The sequence below is a fragment of the Chenopodium quinoa genome, unplaced genomic scaffold (genome assembly GCF_001683475.1).
Source record: "Chenopodium quinoa cultivar QQ74 unplaced genomic scaffold, ASM168347v1, whole genome shotgun sequence".
Taxonomy (NCBI): domain Eukaryota; kingdom Viridiplantae; phylum Streptophyta; class Magnoliopsida; order Caryophyllales; family Amaranthaceae; genus Chenopodium; species Chenopodium quinoa.
The window spans coordinates 4405254-4425718 of record NW_018744633.1 but is presented as its reverse complement, the minus strand read 5'-3'; the positions used below and the strand labels follow the sequence as shown (position 1 = coordinate 4425718).

The window sequence follows — 20465 nt, the reverse complement described above, 5'->3', positions numbered from 1 at the left end:
AATGTTATTTTAGACTCAAAGCGCATTTTTAAGGTAATGAACAATTATTAAATAATAACCCATCTATACCTAGTGTTTACCAAACTTTTAGATTTATTTATTTATTCATTGTAGTATGCAATGATCACATACTACTAGTAGCACTATGAATACATTGTGACATTACAAGGTGACAACTTTTAAGACAAATTTAGAGACATAAAAATAAAAATAACATAATGCAAGTACTAAACATATATATTTAGAGGGAGGTCAAGAGCTTGTAACCAATTTGGTAGTAAGCATAACCATCACTGGCTGCAGCCATAACATGTTCATCAGTGAGCACCTTTGGATTCCTCGAATCAACTTCGATCTCAGTAGTTGGAGACGGTGGACCTTCGTATGGCACCCCAACTTGGAGGGCTAAATCGGACAAGCTAGACTCGGTTAGAGCCGGGTTTCTAAGAACCCTAGCAGCCAAGTCACCCACTTGTACACCAACATCAGGGTTACTAAACTTGACAAGGTAGAAGATCTCTGGCAATTTAGTGATTCCAACAAAGCAAATCTTGGGATCATTAAGAAAATTGTCTAGGGATTCGGGTGCATTACCATGATTTCCCACATAATCTAAGTGAATGATAAGGCAACGACGAAACACACATAGGATAAGTGCATGTGTGGTGTAACCACCCGTAGCTGGCTTGAGCTTCTTAACGTCCAGGCCAACCACCTTAGTTGTGCACTCGAGGTGGCATCGTAGATTGGCTATGTGCTTGTCAACAGCTGCCGCGCAATTGGCTACATGCGCGGTGAGCTTAACACCATGGATGGTAACATCACATGTACCCATTTGTAAGAGAAATTCAACAGGAATTTGAGGTTTGCGTGACCTCTTCATCTAAGCTGCCCGTTTAGTGGCACTACGTAAGTACTTAGGGACGTATACATGTGTAGGTATTTATATAGATTGATAATTTCCTAGACCTAGCTAGTTAGGTTTTAGGAGTAGATTCTAGCACAAGGCATAGAAATAATTAAAGCAATTAACTTTACTATTTATGGGGTACTCTTTCCATAAACGATAACTTGCTAGGTTAGTATGTTCTACCAAAATTTATCAAAGTTTTTTAATTGTCATAGTCAATTGGTCATTGCATGCACTGCATTAGTAGGGTAACTATAATGTTTCCCATACAATGGTTATACCACTTTAATATATGTTACCTAGTAATATCCATCTTGTGAAAGTAGTGTTACCTTGACAACAAGTTTTTATTATTATTGGGTGGTTGTTGAAAAATAAGACAAAGGTATGGTATTTAAGTTTCACAACATTAAAGGTGATTGTTGTCAAAATGTCTTAATACAAAGTATAAATTAATTCAATTGATGAAATACTCGGCTATTTTATGTAAAATTTAACATAAATGTTCTTATCTTAAGTTGATTTTGCTGAATTGAACTTATCTTTGCTAGCTTAACTTATCTGATCTAATTTCTTTTGCGTGACTTATAAGTCCGGAGTTAATAAATTTATTAAGATAGTGATTAGGTTAAATTCTCCCATCACATGATTACTCATCATTATATTATGGTCCAAGTAATAAGTTTTCACTTCATCTATAGCATGGTAATGAACACTTCCCCACCTCTCTATTCATAGTATACAAAAACATCATTAACTCTTAATTTAGACATATAGATATCTCATTATCCTTCCATTAATAGTCTTTTCAATCCTAGTTTTATGTTGTTCTTTATACTATGCCAATTAACTAAGAAGGTTCAAAAAGTTCTTCCCATTTAAAATCTTTCTATAATACTCCATACATAGTTGTGTGAAAGGGCACAACCTCACAAATACACTATCTATGTGAAGGAAGTATAGCTTTTATGAATAAAATTATTGTGAAAGGGCACAAATACACTATATCCTTTTTATTTTTATTTATTTATTTTATTTTTAATGGAAGGTACGGTGAACATTTAACAACGGAAGAAAAATTCAAAATTATAGTTGGGGATTTTGAAATTGCAACATTACACAATAATTTCATGAATAGGTTTTCAGGCCACCACTGATGCAAGCCATGGAGTATGATACATAACTTGTATGACTCGAATTGTATTTGCATACTTATTATCACATTACAAAAGCCACTGCTATATCGATCATTACATTTTTTTGGTTAAAAATTTCTTAAGTGTACCAAAAATTTAAGGAAATAAAGTTTAACACATATATTTTCATTTAAAACACAATAACTCAAGATGAACACTAAATATTAAATTCTGAGGGAAATTAAACACACATATTCATTAATTCTAATTTTTAAACAATCTTCAACCAGACAAAACACGAGAGAAGTACTACAATAGAAATGTTACATAATTGATATAATTCAGAGAAGCATAATTAAAATCCAACAAGACTCACGTAAATATAAAATAAACTAGTTGAGCGAAGACAGGAGCTTAGATGCAATTCTATAGGCATCGTAAATGGCCATCTTCACTTGTTGTTGTGTTAGAATACTATCGTACTTGGAATCTACCACTATTGTCGATCTCTTAGAAATATTACAATAGTAAACATATCTAGACGGAATCTTAACTTGACAATCGATACGAGTTGATGAGGCATATACATCTTGATACGGAATCCCAACTTCACGAGCTAAATCCCCTAAACTGGATTGCATAAGACCTTGTTTCTTAAGCACCCGCGAAGCCAACTCACTACATGCCACACCATTAACACCATAAATGAGATAGAGCTTAGTAGTAGTAGGTCGCACTCGCACAAAACAAATGTTGGAGTCCTCTAGGAATTTTTTCAGTGTTTTAGGTAACACATAGCTCCCCAAATATTTGCCGTGCATAATTAGGCAGTGAGAAGCTGAGGTTATGATCAGTAGTTTAACTTAACTATTGGTGGTTTATTATTACTTGAGCCGTAGTTGTTGGTTATTTCATTTGTAGTAGTAATGGATTTAAGGTCTATTCCTAAGATATCTTCACCACGAAAATAGCCGGGAATCAACTCTTCCAAAACCTTTCCGGAATCAACTACTTTGGCTTTAATAGAGATTCCGTCAATGACGATATCATAATCACCCATTTTTTTAAGATACTTTGTGGGGATGTAATCCATATTGAATTTGATTAGTGAATGAACAAAGGATTAGAATATGGGTAATACCACAATATACAATATCCCAATACATGCATATATATAGCCAAGCCATTAGGGCTCACTTAATTTAATTGGTTGATTTGATTTCAATGGGAACGTTTAATGAACGCATGCAGATTAATAGACTCGTTGGAAATTGATGATAAGATGGTCAAATTTACTATATGGGGAATTCCTAAAAGCCTGGAATAACGTAATAAATTAAACGAGTAGAGAGTCCCTAGTCAGTAATGCATCCTGATTTTCAAAAAAAGAGAGTCCCTAGTCAAATTTCAAATCTTCGAAAACCCTTCAGCTTATATATATATATATATATATATATATATATATATATATATATATATATATATATATATATATATATATATGCATGTATATAGGGTGCATTCAATAAATAAATTATTTCCTTTCTTTTCTTTAATATCGTTTGGTATTTTTCAATTGAATTAGTACAAGCCAATTGACCAAATTGGTAAATAAAAAAGACCCTTAATGACAATTTGGTAAAAAAAATAATTCCGGCGACAATTTGGTAAAAAAATTAACCCTAAGCGACAACTTGGTAAATAAAATTATCTCATGCGACATTTTATCCAAAAAATACAAAAATTTCCAACAAATTACTCGTGAACACTTAATTTAGTTCGTTTTTCGTGGTTATTTATCAATCCTTTTTTTTTTTTTATAGAAATAACATTTTCAAGAAATTACATGTTTAGTATTAATGTTCACTTAAGTTTCATACCTCCTATTAAAGAAATGTTTTTAAAAAGGGGTAGGAAATAAATTTGGTATCAAGATTTTGCAAAATGAAAAGGAAATGGCATAGGTATTCAAAATTTATAAAAGGAAAAATAAATTTAAAATCACAAAAACAAATTAAATTATGGTTTTTAAAGAGTTTGTCGGAAAAAAATAGATTTTTTGGTCTAAATGTCGCCGGAGTTTATTGTTTTTACTAAATTGTCGTATATGGTTAGGTTTTTTTTACCAAATTGTCGTCGGATTAAGTTTTTTTACCAAATTGTCGCTAGGGGTCTTTTTTATTTACCAATTTGGTCAATGGCCAATTAGTACATGATGAGTATTTGTATTTTTCTAGTGGACGTTTAGGATTTAATGCAAGTTTTAGGGGATACAACTTTAGGTATAAAATGGAATCATTTAACAATTTGTCATGCATTCTAATAAGGAAGATATTACACTATGTAAACCAACAATTTTTTTTTAAACAACGATAAGAATTTATTGATGTTAAGTTTTAAATTTTATGTACATCAGTTTATCTTTTCTAATCAATGTTTTCTCGGCTCTATTCGCATGCCAAAAATATGTACACGTGTAAATGCGTTACAAGCATACATTCTTAATAAAAAAAAAATTAAACGAGGAAGTTTTATATTTTTGGTATTGTTTTTTTTTTTTTTTTTTTTTTGAAACACGTATGTTTTTGGTTGTGTACACAATAACAATACATAATATAATAGATACGTACTCCCTCCATCCCTAAATTACATTCCTGGTTTCTATTTTGGGTATTTCAAAATTACATTTCTCTTTTTTTGTTGTATATTTAATGTTTTAATTTCTCACTCTTACTATCATAACCTCACTCTTATTTTCTCAAGTTTGTACTTCCCATAACTAAGCTAATAAATATGATTGGTTCTTAATTTTCAATTAGAAGCGTGTTATTGGTCCTTTTTTTTTCAAAGGATTGATAGCATGACATCATTAATCAATAATTTATCTTTGTTTTATTTAAAGACATCATTTAATGTTTTGTATTTCCCATTAAAATAATTCATTATTGTTATTTGTCTTATTCTTTCCTCCTTAATTCCAGTGTAATTGTAAACTTGTAATTATGATTACAAAGTTTGTCTTATTCTTTCCTCATTTTTTATTCTTCAGATGCAACTTTGTAAACTTGTAATTATGATTACATTGGTGATGAAAACGTAAATTTTAAATAATCATCTGCGTCATTTGCTAGCATTTCATTATATTAAGGCGTATACAGAACTTCATCAAGCATATCCTGACTTAAGTCAGTAATGCATCTAAAGCCTTACAGGAGCGGTTGCTGCGAAGAAAATTGACAATTTATTGGAAGAGAGGCAGAGAACATATCGTAACAATTTTTATGTTTGGTTGCTGGATGTCTTATTTCTTATCATGCATAAAAACATAGTGCAATATGTCTGCAAAAAAGAAGTTTATATAAGTAACAATTGATGTGGTTTATGTTTGAAGCTGAAACTTTATAAAATCTAATAAGGTCTTTCTTGAGTATATTCTTTTTTTAGTGTGTAATCTGTGTATTCCTAGTTATTATTTTTATTTTAGTGATCCTTTAGGTGACATGAAATCTATCTCATTTTATAAGATGGGTTGATGTGCCAGATTCATTAATGGAATGAGCATCATTTTTGTTTGGAATCAGGTGCTTTACTCTAAGAATTGAGAGTTACCTTCTCATTTCTGGAACTCACTGAAGTTTGAAAGCCTAAGATCATTTCAGCGTCATCTGTATATTGAAATGAATTTGATTCACGAGCTCTCTATGCATTTGATTATCAAGTTGATGACAGCCGGTGTGATAGGTGAGACGACATAGATACTTTGTTCAGTTTCTTCACTGGAGAAGAAGACCACTATAAACTCTGAATCACATAGTCTCAGAGCCCTAAAGAATGGAAATTTGTTGTTGTTTCTGCTGCTGGTGAATTAAGCCTTGTCCACAAATTGTGAGCAAAATGCACCTCGACTAATTTACCCTTTGGAATATTGCAAATTACGTACTCTTTAGCTATTTTGAGCTATATGTGAGTAATGTTGGCCCTCTTTGGTAGGCTTAAAGAGAGGAAATTACTTTGGAGGATTTGTCTACTTTAGTCCTTAACTTAAATACAAAGTAAATGCTTTTCTAAAAAGTAAGTAGATAGATAAAACCAATGGAAAAGTATAGTTTACTTGTTATCTTATTTGATGACATTATTAGCCATTTTAATCCCCCCCCTTTTTTTTTCTGTGTTCCACCCGATTCACCCTTTGGACTAATCCGGATTCGGGATCAGTTCTGGGTGGTTAGGTCTAGTCCCCTCTCCCAATTGTTGTTGCTGGGGATCGAACACATGCCCTTCCTATCAAGTGTAGTCTCAATCACCACTACACCAACATCCAATTGGTTAATCCGAAATAATTTCATATATAATCTCATGATATCATTATATTTATATGACATCACTTCAATATATTTATATGACATCATTATAGTCAAGTCACATCACATTATTACACTTATATAACTTCACTATATTTCATGAATTTCAAAATAAAGCCAAAACTCATTCTTGGTACTTTATAGACATCTTTATCGGTGTCTTATGATTTCAAACCTCCTCATATGACCCCAGGAGTCATCCAACACATTCAGTTCATTTTTCGAAAAAATGTTAAAAACTAACCCGAAATCGTGTATATACAATTTTGGCCAAATTTTCACTTATTTTGACATGAAAATAAAAATTGTCGAGATGGTTAGCATGGACCCCAAATTTATCCGTTCGCATTTTGCACCGATTTTGTGAAATCAAGCCTACCACGGACATTTATGACAACATATAGTGGTCATATATAGTTCCAAATGGCATTATATGACCCAGAGATATATCCCCTAAGATCTCAACACTTTTCGTCACCGGGCCTCGTAACCTTTAAATTAAAATTCCTCAAAAAGCGTGGATAATAGCCTTCAATTTTGGAATTTTTTGACCCTTTTTTGCCTGAAAATAAAAATTGCCGAGATGTTTACCATGGTCTCGAATACCCTCCGGGAGTCCATTTGGGAGGATAAAACCATCCAATATGCCTTTAAACAGTCAAATTACCTGATTACAACTAGCACTGATTTCATAAAATAAAGCTACACCACGGACATTTATGACAACATATAATGGTCACATACGGTTCCAAACGTCATTATATGACTCTGAGTTGTATCCCATAGCATCTCAAGACTTTCCATTAACGGGTCCCAAAATCTCCAAAATTCCTCAAAAAACGTGGATAATAGCCTTCAATTTTGACAATTTTTTACTTTTTTTGGACCGGAAATAAAAATTGTCGAGATGATTACCATGGACCCTAATACTCTTCGGGAGTCCATTTAGGTGGGTGAAACCATCCAATTTGTCTTTAAGCATTCAATTTAACCATTTTCGTACACGCCTCATGTATTGGCTATAAGCTTCCACGGGGCCTTTACGTAGCCGAATAATGGTCATATATGGATCGAAACAATATTATATAACCCCGTGATGCATACCGTAGTGTTATGTGAATTACCGACACCGGGTCCGGACACCTCCTAAATTTCTCTGATCGACCGATCCCGTGTATTATACCCCTTCATATTTGGCTTTCATATATCATTTTTTACTCGACGAAATTATGCATCCAAGTACTATGGCCGTCCCAACTATTACGGAGGCTTTTTGCAATTGAGATACATTTTTATCGGTGTCTTATGGTTTCAAACCTCTTTATATGACCCTAGGAGTCATCCAACACCTTCAATTCATTTTTTGAAAAAATATCAAAACTAACCCGAAATCGTGTATAGCCTTCAATTGACGAGATTCCACTTATTTTGACCCAGAAATAAAAATTGACGAGATGCTTAACATGGACCCTAATTCACCCCGGGAGTTTTTTTTTTTTTTTTTTTTTTGGGGGGGGGATACAACCATCCAATATGCCTTTAAAATGTAAATTTATCCGTTCGCAACTTGCACCGATTTCGTGAAATCAAGCCTACCACGGACATTTATGACAACATAATATGGTCATATATGGTTCCAAACGGCATTATATGACCCTGAGATATATCCCCTAAGATCTCAACACTTTTCGCCACCGGGCCCGTAACCTTCAAAATTCCTCAAAAAGCGTGGATAATAGCCTTCAATTTTAGAATTTTTTGAACGTCTTTTGCTCGAAAATAAAAATTGCCAATATGTTTACCATGGTCTCTAATACACTTCGGGAGCCCATTTGGGTGGATAAAATCATCCAATATGCCTTTAAATAGTCGACTTACCCGATTACAACTTGCACTAATTTCATAAAATCAAGCTACACCACGGACATTTATGACAACATATAATGGTCATATACGGTTCTAAACGTCATTATATGACCCTGAGTTGTATCGCATAGCATCTCAAGACTTTCCGTTAAATAACGGGTCCCGAAACCTCCAAAATTCCTTAAAAAATGTGGATAATAGCCTTCAATTTTGACAATTTTTTACTTTTTTGGGCCGGAAATAAAAATTGCCGAGATGATTACCATGGACCCTAATACTCTTCGGGAGTCCATTTAGGTGGGTGAAACCATCCAATTTGTCTTTAAGCATCCAATTTAACCATTTTCGTACACGCATCTTGTATTGGCTATAAGCTTCCACGGGGCCTTTACGTAGCCGAATATGGTCATATATAGGTCGAAACAATATTATATAACCCCGTGATGCATACCGTAGTGTTCCGTGAATTTCCGACACCGGGTCCGAACACCTCCTAAATTGCTCTGATCGACCGATCCCATGTATTATACCCCTTCATATTTGGCTTTCATATATCATTTTTTCACCCGGCGAAATAATGCATCCAAATACCATGGCCGTCCCAACTATTACGGAGGCCTTGTGAAATTGAGATACATTTTTATCAGTGTCTTATGGTTTCAAACCTCCTTATATGACCCTAGGAGTCATCCAACACCTTCAGTTCATGTTTCAAAAAAATATCAAAACTAACCCGAAATCGTGTATAGCCTTTAATTTTGGCCAATTTCCCACTTATTTTGACGCAGAAATAAAAATTGCCGAATTTCTTAACATGGAACTTAATTCACCCCGGGAGTTTATTTGGGGGGGGGGGATGCAACCATCCAATTTGCCTTTAAAAGGTCAATTTATCCGTTCGCAACTTGCACCGATTTCGTGAAATCAAGCCTACCACGGACATTTATGACAACATAATATGGTCATATATGGTTCCAAACGACATTATATGACCCTGAGATGTATCCCCTAAGATCTCAACACTTTTCGCCACCGGGCCCCGTAACCTTCAAAATTCCTCAAAAAGCGTGGATAATAGCCTTCAATTTTGGAATTTTTTGACCGTTTTTTGCCCGAAAATAAAAATTTTCGAGATGTTTATTATGGTCTCTAATACACTTCAGGAGCCCATTTGGGTGGATAAAACCATCCAATATGTGTAGGGAATATTTCAAGCATTATCCCAAACTTGAACCCCACTGTGATCATACACTAAAATACGGTGGCATCCAAAGGGAAAGAAGCTAGAGCAAAAGAGTCGCTAACAAGTTTGAGGAACTTGTAAACCGTTCACGAGGTGAAGGTTACACCCCTTAACGATCCAGGAGATCGTCAACTCTAATAGGTCTGGAACCATGACTGGTAGTTCGGGGATGAAGGTACAAATCCAACCTAAAAGAGATTGAACTTGCCCTAATAATAGGCCTCTACCTTATTCTGATCGTATTCATGTGTGCTTTCTGACTAACATGCAATCATTAGGTTAACCCTAAACCTGTTTATCTATGTTGGTTGAATATTAATGCACAAATAAAACTATTATTGGCGATCACTTGAATTATAATCATATTAACCATAACAAGATTATTAATAATCTTATTAAGCATGATTACAAGTACTTCCCTTTAAACATGCATAAAAGGTGTGATCAAGCAATAACAATAAATATCAAGCAACAATAATAATAATCATAAATAATAATAATATTCATAATCATGTTCATGTTAAAAATAAAGCATAATAATAGCAAGATCCTAGGCATGATATCAACAAGATTAATAACAAACCCTAGCATGTCACTAAACAATAAGAATCAAAGTTATAGCCCTAACATGATACTAACATGAATATTAGGAAAGAAAATAGAAAACATTGCAGGAATCACAATTGTCATATTTGATATTAAAGTTACCCTAAACATGATACTAGGAAGATCAAAACGCCCTAACATAACACTAGTGATATGTCCATTTTATATAGTATTTTACCCCCGTCCCTTGGTCGTTATTAGTAGTGTTTTTGGCTCTTTTGAGCCAATTTTATTACTAATTTGTATGTTCTAGTGTTTTCGTAGTTTTAGTTGTATTTTACAGGAAATTGCACTCTTGGAGCATTTTCCCGGGCTTTATGGATCAACTGCGGAAGCTAGAAGGACACGACCACTTTTGGAGCCCAGGATCGGTGAGAGCCGGTGATTAAAGGCTCGGTAATTGGGATCCCGAGGCATTTGGACCAAGTATTCAAGACCCGAGAGGAAATCCGAATTGGGCCGAGAAATCTAGCCCAATCGAAGTCCAAGCACAAGGAGAAGCAACCGCCCGATCGGGCAACCTCTAGCACGATCGGGCGCGACAAGACTTTTGTGTTGTGCGTGCTAAGGCGCGCCCGATCGTGCGAGCATCTAGCACGATCGGGCGATGCTGCTTGGGAAGAACGCGAAGAAAAAGGCGCGCCCGATCAGGCGCGCTTTTTTAGAAGACCTGATTAAGTTTAGTTTTAAATCTTGTTTTAGTAAACATTTAAGGACGATTTGGTACGGAATTTTTAGATTACCTTCTTTCTTAGACTTTCTCTCTCTACTTAGTATTTTTCTCTCTCTTAAATTCTCTCTCAACTTTTGTTCTTAATTATTCCATTAATTCCAGTTTTCTTTTTGGTAACAATTTCTTCTCTTTTAATTTCAGCTATTTTACTTGCTTCTTTGATTATTCCTTTATTTGATTAGTTTAGTTATGATGATGCGTGAGTAATTTCATTCTAGGGTTTATGGGGATCCATAATTAATATGAAGGGATAGTTTGTTATTATTGATTATTGATATTGCATGATAATTTCTTATTGAATTGTTTTAATTCTTTGCAATTAGATTATGAATCGAGCAGATGTAATTTGATTATGAATGTTTAGCAATATTGAATTGATGAATCGAGCAGATGTTGATTTAATATTAAAGGCTATTTTCAATAGGAACTTAGATCTAGTAAATTGCGAGAGCTTGTTGGATCTATGTTGATTAGTAAATTGCAAGAGCCTGTTAATCATGTTATTTGTGCATTGTTAATTATTAGTTACTTCGTTCTATCCCGGAATATTAATTGTTGGTGAACCTGTGACCCTTGGCTTCCTTATTATTATTTCTTTCCTCCCTAAACTTATTCTTCGTAGTATAGAATTTATTCCTAAAAATATTGGTTACTTTGATAATTTAGACTATATTAATTAATTAGGAGTGAAAAGATCTGTTTCCCTGTGGAGTTCGACCCTACTTCCCTATCTACTTTAGTTAGAGGACTTAGGAATTACTTTTGATTAGGGGATACAACTTTACCCTGTCAACTAGGAATCATAATAACAACCTAGCATGATTTCTATATCATAATATCAATAAAAACCATTAAAGCACTTACTTGGATGCCTCGTACCTCTTTCTAATAACAAAATACACACGTTAGTAACTTCAAGGAAAATAATAAAAACAAAACAATTAAATTAAATAATTGAAAGAGAGATTTGGGACCAAACCCTCAGAAATTAAAACCTTTCACGTCTAGGGCGAAGGCAACTTTGAATTATGCTAGGTGTATCTAGGTCTCGTGAATGCGGAATTTTGTAAAAAGAGGGTAGGTTTAGAAAAGAGAGAGAGAGAAGCTTTAGCTTAGAGAAGAAAAAAATTAAAAAAAACTAGAGAGTTGATGATTGTAGATGAATGAAAACGGAGTTTTTAGGAGGCTATTTATAGAGAAAATCAGCCAAAAAGATAGAAAATCGAACTAGAGTTCTGACGTGAAAAAACAGAGTTAGCGCCTGACGTTAATGCTAGCGCCAGGCGCCAAGCTTAGCGTCAGGCGCTAATCAGGTTTTTGACGCGTTTTCTAAAATCAGATAGAAATTAACCGTAGAAGAGGATAAAATCGTATTTTCCTCAAAAACATTCTTTTATTCTGATTAAAACTCTAAAAAGTCAACAAAAGTCAATTTATCAATGCTAATTGAATTAGGAATGAAAAGAACCTTTTAGAAGAATCTAGAAGACTTTAACCATTCCTAATTGCATTAGGAATGATAAATCCATATTAGGCCCTCCCCTAGATCATTGGGCCGCATATAATGCTCAAACCGGGCCCAGTTTAGTAATTTGACCATAATTTCCTCAATATTCATCGGAATCGGGCTTATAATATATCGTTGGAAAGCTCTTTTCAAACCCCATCCAACTACACTACTATTGGACCCATATTATGAACTAACCAAACTGGATTGGCTGTTTTCTAAAAATAGGTTTTCAAAAACAGGGAGAAAAGAAAAGAAATTAAAATTATCCGCAACACTAGACTTTCCACACTTTCACTTCATTCGATTATGATTCGAAGTAAAAGGTACTCATCATCGAGTTTGGTTTTGGGGAGACACAAATGGGTGTCTACAATATGCCTTTAAACAGTCGACTTACCCGATTACAACTTGCACTAATTTCATAAAATCAAGCTACACCACGGACATTTATGACAACATATAATGGTCATATACGGTTCCAAACGTCATTATATGACCCCGAGTTTTATCCCATAGCATCTCAAGACTTTCCGTTAACGGGTCCCAAAACCTCCAAAATTTCTCAAAAAACGTGGATTAATTTTTTACTTTTTTGGGCCGGAAATAAAAATTGCCGAGATGATTACCATGGACCCTAATACTCTCCGGGAGTCCATTTGGGTGGGTGAAACCATCCAATTTGTCTTTAAGCATCCAATTTAACCATTTTCGTACACGCCTCTTGTATTGGCTATAAGCTTCCACGGGGCCTTTACGTAGCCGAATATGGTCATATATAGGTCGAAAAAATATTATATAACCCCGTGATGCATACCGTAGTGTTCCGTGAATTTCCGACACCAGGTCCGGACACCTCCTAAATTGCTCTGATCGACCGATCCCGTGTATTATACCCCTTCATATTTGGCTTTCATATATCATTTTTTTACCCGGCGAAATTATGCATCCAAGTGCTAGGGTTGTCCCAACTATTACGGAGGCATTGTGTAATTGAGATACATTTTTATCAGTGTCTTATGGTTTCAAACCTCCTTATATGACCCTAGGAGTCATCCAACACCTTTAGTTCATTTTTTGAAAAAAATATCAAAACTAACCTGAAATCGTGTATAGCCTTCAATTTTGGCCAATTTTCCACTTATTTTGACCCAAAAATAAAAATTGCCGAGATGCTTACCATATACCCTAATTCACCCCGGGAGTTTATTTGGAGGGGGGAGGGATGCAACCATCCAATATGCCTTTAAACGATTAATTTATCCGTTCGCATTTTGCACCGATTTCGTGAAATCAAGCCTACCACGGACATTTATGACAACATATAGTGGTCATATATAGTTCCAAATGGCATTATATGACCCAGAGATATATCCCCTAAGATCTCAACACTTTTCGTCACCGGGCCTCGTAACCTTTAAATTAAAATTCCTCAAAAAGCTTGGATAATAGCCTTCAATTTTGGAATTTTTTGACCGTTTTTTGCTCGAAAATAAAAATTGCCGAGATGTTTACCATGTTCTCTAATACTCTCCGAGATTTCATATGGGTGGATAAAATCATCCAATATGCCTTTAAACAGTCAACTTACCCGATTACAACTTACAATGATTTCATAAAATAAAGCTACACCACGGACATTTATGATAACATATAATGGTCACATACGGTTCCAAACGTCATTATATGACTCCGAGTTGTATCCCATAGCATCTCAAGACTTTCCGTTAACGGGTCCCGAAACCTCCAAAATTCCTCAAAAAACATGAATAATAACCTTCAATAATTTTGACAATTTTTGACTTTTTGGGGCCGGAAATAAAAATTGCCGAGATGATTACCATGGATCATAATACTCTTCGGGAGTCCATTTGGGTGGGTGATACCATCCAATTTGTCTTTAAGCATCCAATTTAACCATTTTCGTACACGCCTCTTGTATTGGTTATAAGCTTCCACGGGGCCTTTAATTTACGTAGCCGAATAATGGTCATATGTGGGTCGAAACAATATTATATAACCCCGTGATGCATACCGTAGTGTTCCGTGAATTTCCGACACCGGGTCCGGACACCTCTTAAATTGCTCTGATCGACTGATCCCGTGTATTATTCCCCTTCATATTTGGCTTTCATATATCAATTTTTTACTCGGCGAAATTATGCATCCAAGTACTAGGGTCGTCCCAACTATTACGGAGGCATTTTGCAATTGAGACACATTTTTATCGGTGTCTTATGGTTTCAAACCTACTTATATGATCCTAAGAGTCATCCAACACCTTCAATTCATTTTTTGAAAAAATATCAAAACTAACCCGAAATATTGTATAGCCTTTAATTTTGGCCAATTTTCCACTTATTTGACCCAGAAATAAAAATTGCCGAGATGCTTACCATGGACCCTAATTCACCCCGGGAGTTTATTTGGGGGGGGATGCAACCATCCAATATGTCTTTAAAAGGTCAATTTATCCGTTCGCAACTTGCACCGATTTCGTGAGCTCAAGCCTACCACGGACATTTATGACAACATAATATGATTATATATGGTTCCAAATGGCGTTATATGACCCTGAGATGTATCCCCTAAGATCTCAATTAACACTTTTCGCCACCGGGCCCCGTAACCTTCAAAATTCCTCAAAAATTCAATTTTGGAATTTTTTGACCGTTTTTTGCCCGAAAATAAAAATTGCCGAAATGTTTACCATGGTCTCTAATACACTTCGGGAGCCCATTTGGGTGGATAAAACCATCCAATATGCCTTTAAACAGTCGACTTACCCGATTACAACTTGCACTAATTTCATAAAATCAAGCTACACCACGGACATTTATGACAACATATAATGGTCATATACGGTTCCAAACGTCATTATATGACCCCGAGTTGTATCCCATAGCATCTCAAGAATTTTCGTTAACGGGTCCCGAAACCTCCAAAATTTCTCAAAAAACGTGGATAATAGCCTTCAATTTTGACAATTTTTGACTTTTTTTGGGCCGGAAATAAAAATTGCCGAGATGATTACCATGGACCCTAATACTGTCCAGGAGTCCATTTGGATGGGTGAAACCATCCAATTTGCTTTTAAGTATCCAATTTAACTATTGTTGTACACGCCTCTTGTATTGGCTATAAGCTTCCACAGGGCCTTTACGTAGCCGAATAATGGTCATATATGGATCGAAACAATATTATATAACCCTGTGATGCATCCCGTAGTGTTCTGTGAATTTCCGACACTGGGTTCGAACACCTCATAAATTGCTCCGATCTCGTGTATTATAACCCTTATATGTGGCTTTCATATATCATCTTTTCACCCGACGAAATTATGCATGCATGTACCAGGGCCGTCCACACTAGTATGGAGGCCTTGTGCAATTGAGACACATTTCCCCCCCTCCCCTTTTTAAGAAACGTATAAAAATATTGTGTTTTGTAGCAAAGGCAATAATGTAATAAATTTTAATCTGTGTTTTTGTGAACTAAAGGATTAGGCATATCCTTTGGAAGAATAGTTTTGTCTTGTTGGTTGGTGGTTTTCTTCTGTTATCAAAAGGAGAAGGATCATCAAGCAAAAGGCTGTATACTTCGAGCGGAATGGTGGGTTGCTGTTAAAACAGATGAAAGTGTTGTAGCAAGACTAAAGATTTTTACTTCTGACGAATTAGATAGAGCAAAATTGTTGGACAAAGTGGTCAAGGAATAGTTTACAAAGGAAAAATTGTTGCTATAAAGAAGGCTGAAGTGGTTGATGAAAGTCAGTTAGGAGGTTTTATCAATGAAGTGGTTATATCATCACAAGTAAACCACAGGAATATAGTGAAGTTACTAGGAGGTTGTTTGGAAACTGAAGTTCCAATATATTAGTTTACGAGTGTAGTCCCAATCTCACTACACCAACATCCAATTGATTAATCCGAAATTGTTAGCTATTACAAGTTTCTGCTCTTATTACTAACAATCTTTGCAGCTTATTTTAACCCTTTCATCTAAAATTTGAATTTGTACAATGTAAAAAGTACAACAATTTCTTGAAAAAAATAAAAAACGATGCGTTTTAGATAGAAACGATGCGTAGAAGGTGCTGAAGTCGCTAGATAGAAGATTTCTTTTCGTTTTTGTCTCAGCGAGAGTGATAGAGCATAGAGCTTTGAAAGAGTATAGTTTGGCATTTTGCCCACTCCATTAATTCAAGGTCAGAGATAATTCGAGTATCAATTAGTCTCAGATTTTTCAAGAACAAGATTTACACAACTACATAAATTTTATTTATTTATATTTTGCATTTTCTGGGTATGCTCAAAATTGTATAGAATAAAATAATGCAAGTGATTCGAACGTCTTTACCCTCTCCAGTTCTTCATTCCCGCTCAAGGTAATTTACTCAAATTACCCACTAAATGTTTCTCTTTTTATTTCATTTTTTCATATTTTATGTTCTTAATTATTTTCTCCCGATTTTATATCTGGGTATAGTATAATTATCTATTGATTGCACTTTTAGCTCATTTTAAATCATACCCATCTCTATATTGCTGCCATTTTTGTTAATGTGTTTTCTTTGTTCTTTAATTGTTAATGGGCATTTCAATATTTTTCATAAACATCAGGGTATTTGAATTGTATCTTTGTACATTAGGAATTTCTGTTGTGTTTGTTGATTGAAGCTCAATTTTCATTCTTCAAATGTCCCATTTAATGTTTTGTTGGTTGTATGCTGTTGAAGATTATGTTATTTCTGAATTATAGTCATGGCAGCGAGTTCGATTTCTTGTAGTTGATCATTAGTGGGACTTTTGAGAAGAGACATAGTTGTATATTTGGAGGGACAGTCTTCATGACAGAGATACTGAAATCATGAATTACTTTCCTTTGCTTTTAGGGGGAAGACTAAGAATTTAGCTGTAAGATGCACCATTGAGCGCCCGGCTTCAGATAATGGCATTCCTAAACATATATTCTCTGGGTTGGTAGCTTCTTGCATATTTTTCTCCCAAGCCAATTTGGTTAGTATCTTGATTCTATTTGGTTTAATTTGCGCAATTGAACTTAAATGAGTACAATGTAGCATAGGACTATGCATTTATCATATGATAAGATGGGATGAACATGAACTCTTGAATGAGCTTGAAAAGTTTGAGTAAAATGATATTGGTATTGGTTTGTTCAGAATTTGGCTTTGGTAAAAACTACTTGTATTTTGGGGCTAACAGGTGTATGGGGCAGACCTTCCTCGTCAAAATAGCATAGGCTTGCTTGCTGATGCCTCAAGCAGTACGGTTCCATTCCCTCTTGATGAGAACTCTAGTAATGCAGATGGGAAGGACGTGATGATGATGATGATGAGAGGTATGACAGCTAAAAACTTTGATCCTGTTAGATACTCTGGCAGATGGTTCGAGGTGGCCTCTCTTAAACGCGGATTTGCTGGACAAGGCCAGGAAGACTGTCATTGCACCCAGGTGAATTTAAAATGATGGTTCATGGTTTTATTAAGTAGACTATGAGAAGCTTAATCTGCCTTTCATGAGGTGCTACTAGTTACTCAAAGTTGTTCTATATCTTTGTGGCTCTTGAATGTTGATATGAAGCAGTAAGAAATCTTAATGCTCTTTAATATCTGTTGTGATAAGATGTTTCTTGATTCCAGGGAATATATACATTTGATATGAAGGCACCCGCAATTCAAGTTGATACTTTCTGTGTTCACGGGGGTCCTGATGGGTACATCACCGGTATAAGGGGAAAGGTTCAGTGTCTCTCAGAGGAGGATAAGGAGCTGAAAGAAACTGCTTTGGAGAAGCAAGAGATGATCAAAGAGAAGTGCTACCTGCGTTTTCCTACTTTGCCATTTATTCCCAAGGAGCCATATGATGTGATTGCAACTGATTATGACAATTATGCTATTGTCTCTGGGGCCAAAGACAAAAGTTTTGTCCAGGTAATTGGCAATCTTATTCTTTGAACTTCTATTGTTGCACATTATTTCTTTGAACGTCATCTATTCAATGATGTACAGAGGCAGAATGTAGCAAATGCCTTTTTCGCTGTCTAAATTTACAAACCGAATATTTGAAATTAAATTGGAATATGGTCTTAGCTCCATCTGAAAATAGCATTGAGATATTGATTAATTATGAAGAACCAAACTAATCTAAACGGTCTAGCTGATTTGGCTTGCTTTCTTTTTGTTGTCATTATCATCATTGGTAGATTTTATTAATTTTCACTTTTGCTTTGTGAAACTCATGAATTCAGACAACTTGCTGTTATGTGAGTTGTTTGAATTATGAAATCAAGACTTACACTTCTGCTCTTTTGTTTAAGCTGTTGCCACTTCTTTTTTCATGTGAAGATGCTGATATTTCAACTCAATCAAACTCAATACCCAATGCATTAGTATAAATTGAATCTGTGATGAATATGCTATGAATTTTACAGATCTACTCAAGAACGCCTAATCCTGGACCTGAGTTCATTGAGAAGTACAAAAATTACCTAGCAGACTTCGGATATGACCCAAACAAAATCAAGGATACTCCCCAAGATTGCCAAGTTATGTCGAACAGTCAACTTGCTTCAATGATGTCTCAATCTGGAATGCAACAGGCTCTAACCAATCAGTTCCCTGATCTTGAATTAAAGTCTTCTGTAGCATTTAATCCCTTCTCAAGTGTACTTGAGACATTGAAGAAGCTTCTTGAGCTCTACTTCAAGTAGTAGTGAATCTCATGTAATGATGCTTCTTGCATGTATATTTGCATTGTGGTTTTGTTAAAATCACACCAACATTCATCACGTCTAACAATTCCAAATGACAGCCTATTATTGTTCCTGTACGCTTGTACAAGCAGGTATTTGTAAGATGAGCGTGTATTCCAAATAGGACCCTCTATTTGAAGAAAGATCACAATTCTCGCATGAGATGGTCTCACAATAACTTATTTTAAAACAGGTTTGATTCTATACTATTGTCAAAGTCATATTTAACGTGTCAACATATGTTTTTTATAAAAAAATTTCATTCAAGAGTAGTGTCCAACAATAAGCTAGTGTGATATGGTCTCGACATCTCGTGCATAAAGACGAGATCTCAAATAAAATTAGGATTGTTAAGGATTTTTTAAGTTTTGCCACACGTGAACAATCGATAAATACATTAAAATGGCATTAAGTTGGAAATGGATAGATAAGATAAGCAATGGTGTCATTAAACTTTGTTATTTCCAAATGGCTGAATTCGTTCTACACTGAAAGAGCATGTAACTGAAGGGTTTTTACTTTTTAAGTAATCAGCAAGAATTTCGTAAAGTTCCCATAAAATAAATAAATAAACAAAACGAATTTGGACTGTATAAGATGAAGCGTTAGGAATTTTAAAGACGGTATTAACTACTCAAGTACTCATTAATCATATTGCATGGGAAATATATAATAAAAGCTTAGTAATCTGTATACTTTGGTAGTAGCATTTAATCAAGCTAACCCTATATATTAGACCAACTTATTCTCTTCAGTATACTCTCAAGAATATGGCAATGCCACCAATCCAACGCATCAATCAAGACTCAGCCACCAAAGTCAAGCTTGAATCAGCAAAAAATCTTGTGACTTTGAAAGTCCAAGCAGGGGATGATCATGATGTTATCTACAGAGTGAAGCGTGACTTTCCTTTATATCACATGAAACTCGTCTACTGCGACCGCCTTGGTCTCGAATATGGAGTTGTTCGTTTCGTTTATGGTAAAGCAGAGGTTCCAGGTGCTAAAACTCCTGATGATCTTATGATGAAGAATGGATGTACCATTGATACTTGGGTTGACAAGTTTGGGGGCTGATATGTGATTACAACGTATTTTCAAGTTTATGGGAATGAAGAAGTGACTTGTTTTTAGCTATTTTGCTGGTTTGTCTTGTTTTACTTTGCTTTCATCTTCCCTTTTGTACATTTGCTTTAATCATGACGTGCTATGGTAATGATAATGGATAAATAAAAGCTAAAGAGTATTATCGTAAGCTCTCTGATATCCGAAAAACACCAAGTTTATTATTTTACATGTTACAACTTCAAATATCCCAAAATGTCTTTGT

General features: G+C 35.0%; 2 protein-coding genes across 2 annotated transcripts; both read left to right on the top strand.

The window, feature by feature from the left end:
• The first annotated feature begins 16696 nt into the window (after positions 1-16696).
• LOC110701163 (chloroplastic lipocalin-like) lies at positions 16697-19295 on the top strand. Its single transcript, XM_021878750.1, has 5 exons — positions 16697-16749; positions 17257-17380; positions 17588-17836; positions 18025-18315; positions 18816-19295. The coding sequence occupies exons 1-5, from the start codon at positions 16697-16699 to the stop codon at positions 19092-19094; spliced, it is 996 nt and encodes a 331-aa protein (XP_021734442.1). The 3' UTR covers positions 19095-19295.
• A 611-nt stretch (positions 19296-19906) lies between these two features.
• Positions 19907-20212, top strand: LOC110701494 (small ubiquitin-related modifier 3-like). Its single transcript, XM_021879140.1, has one exon. The coding sequence runs from the start codon at positions 19907-19909 to the stop codon at positions 20210-20212; it is 306 nt and encodes a 101-aa protein (XP_021734832.1).
• The last annotated feature ends 253 nt before the right edge of the window (positions 20213-20465 follow it).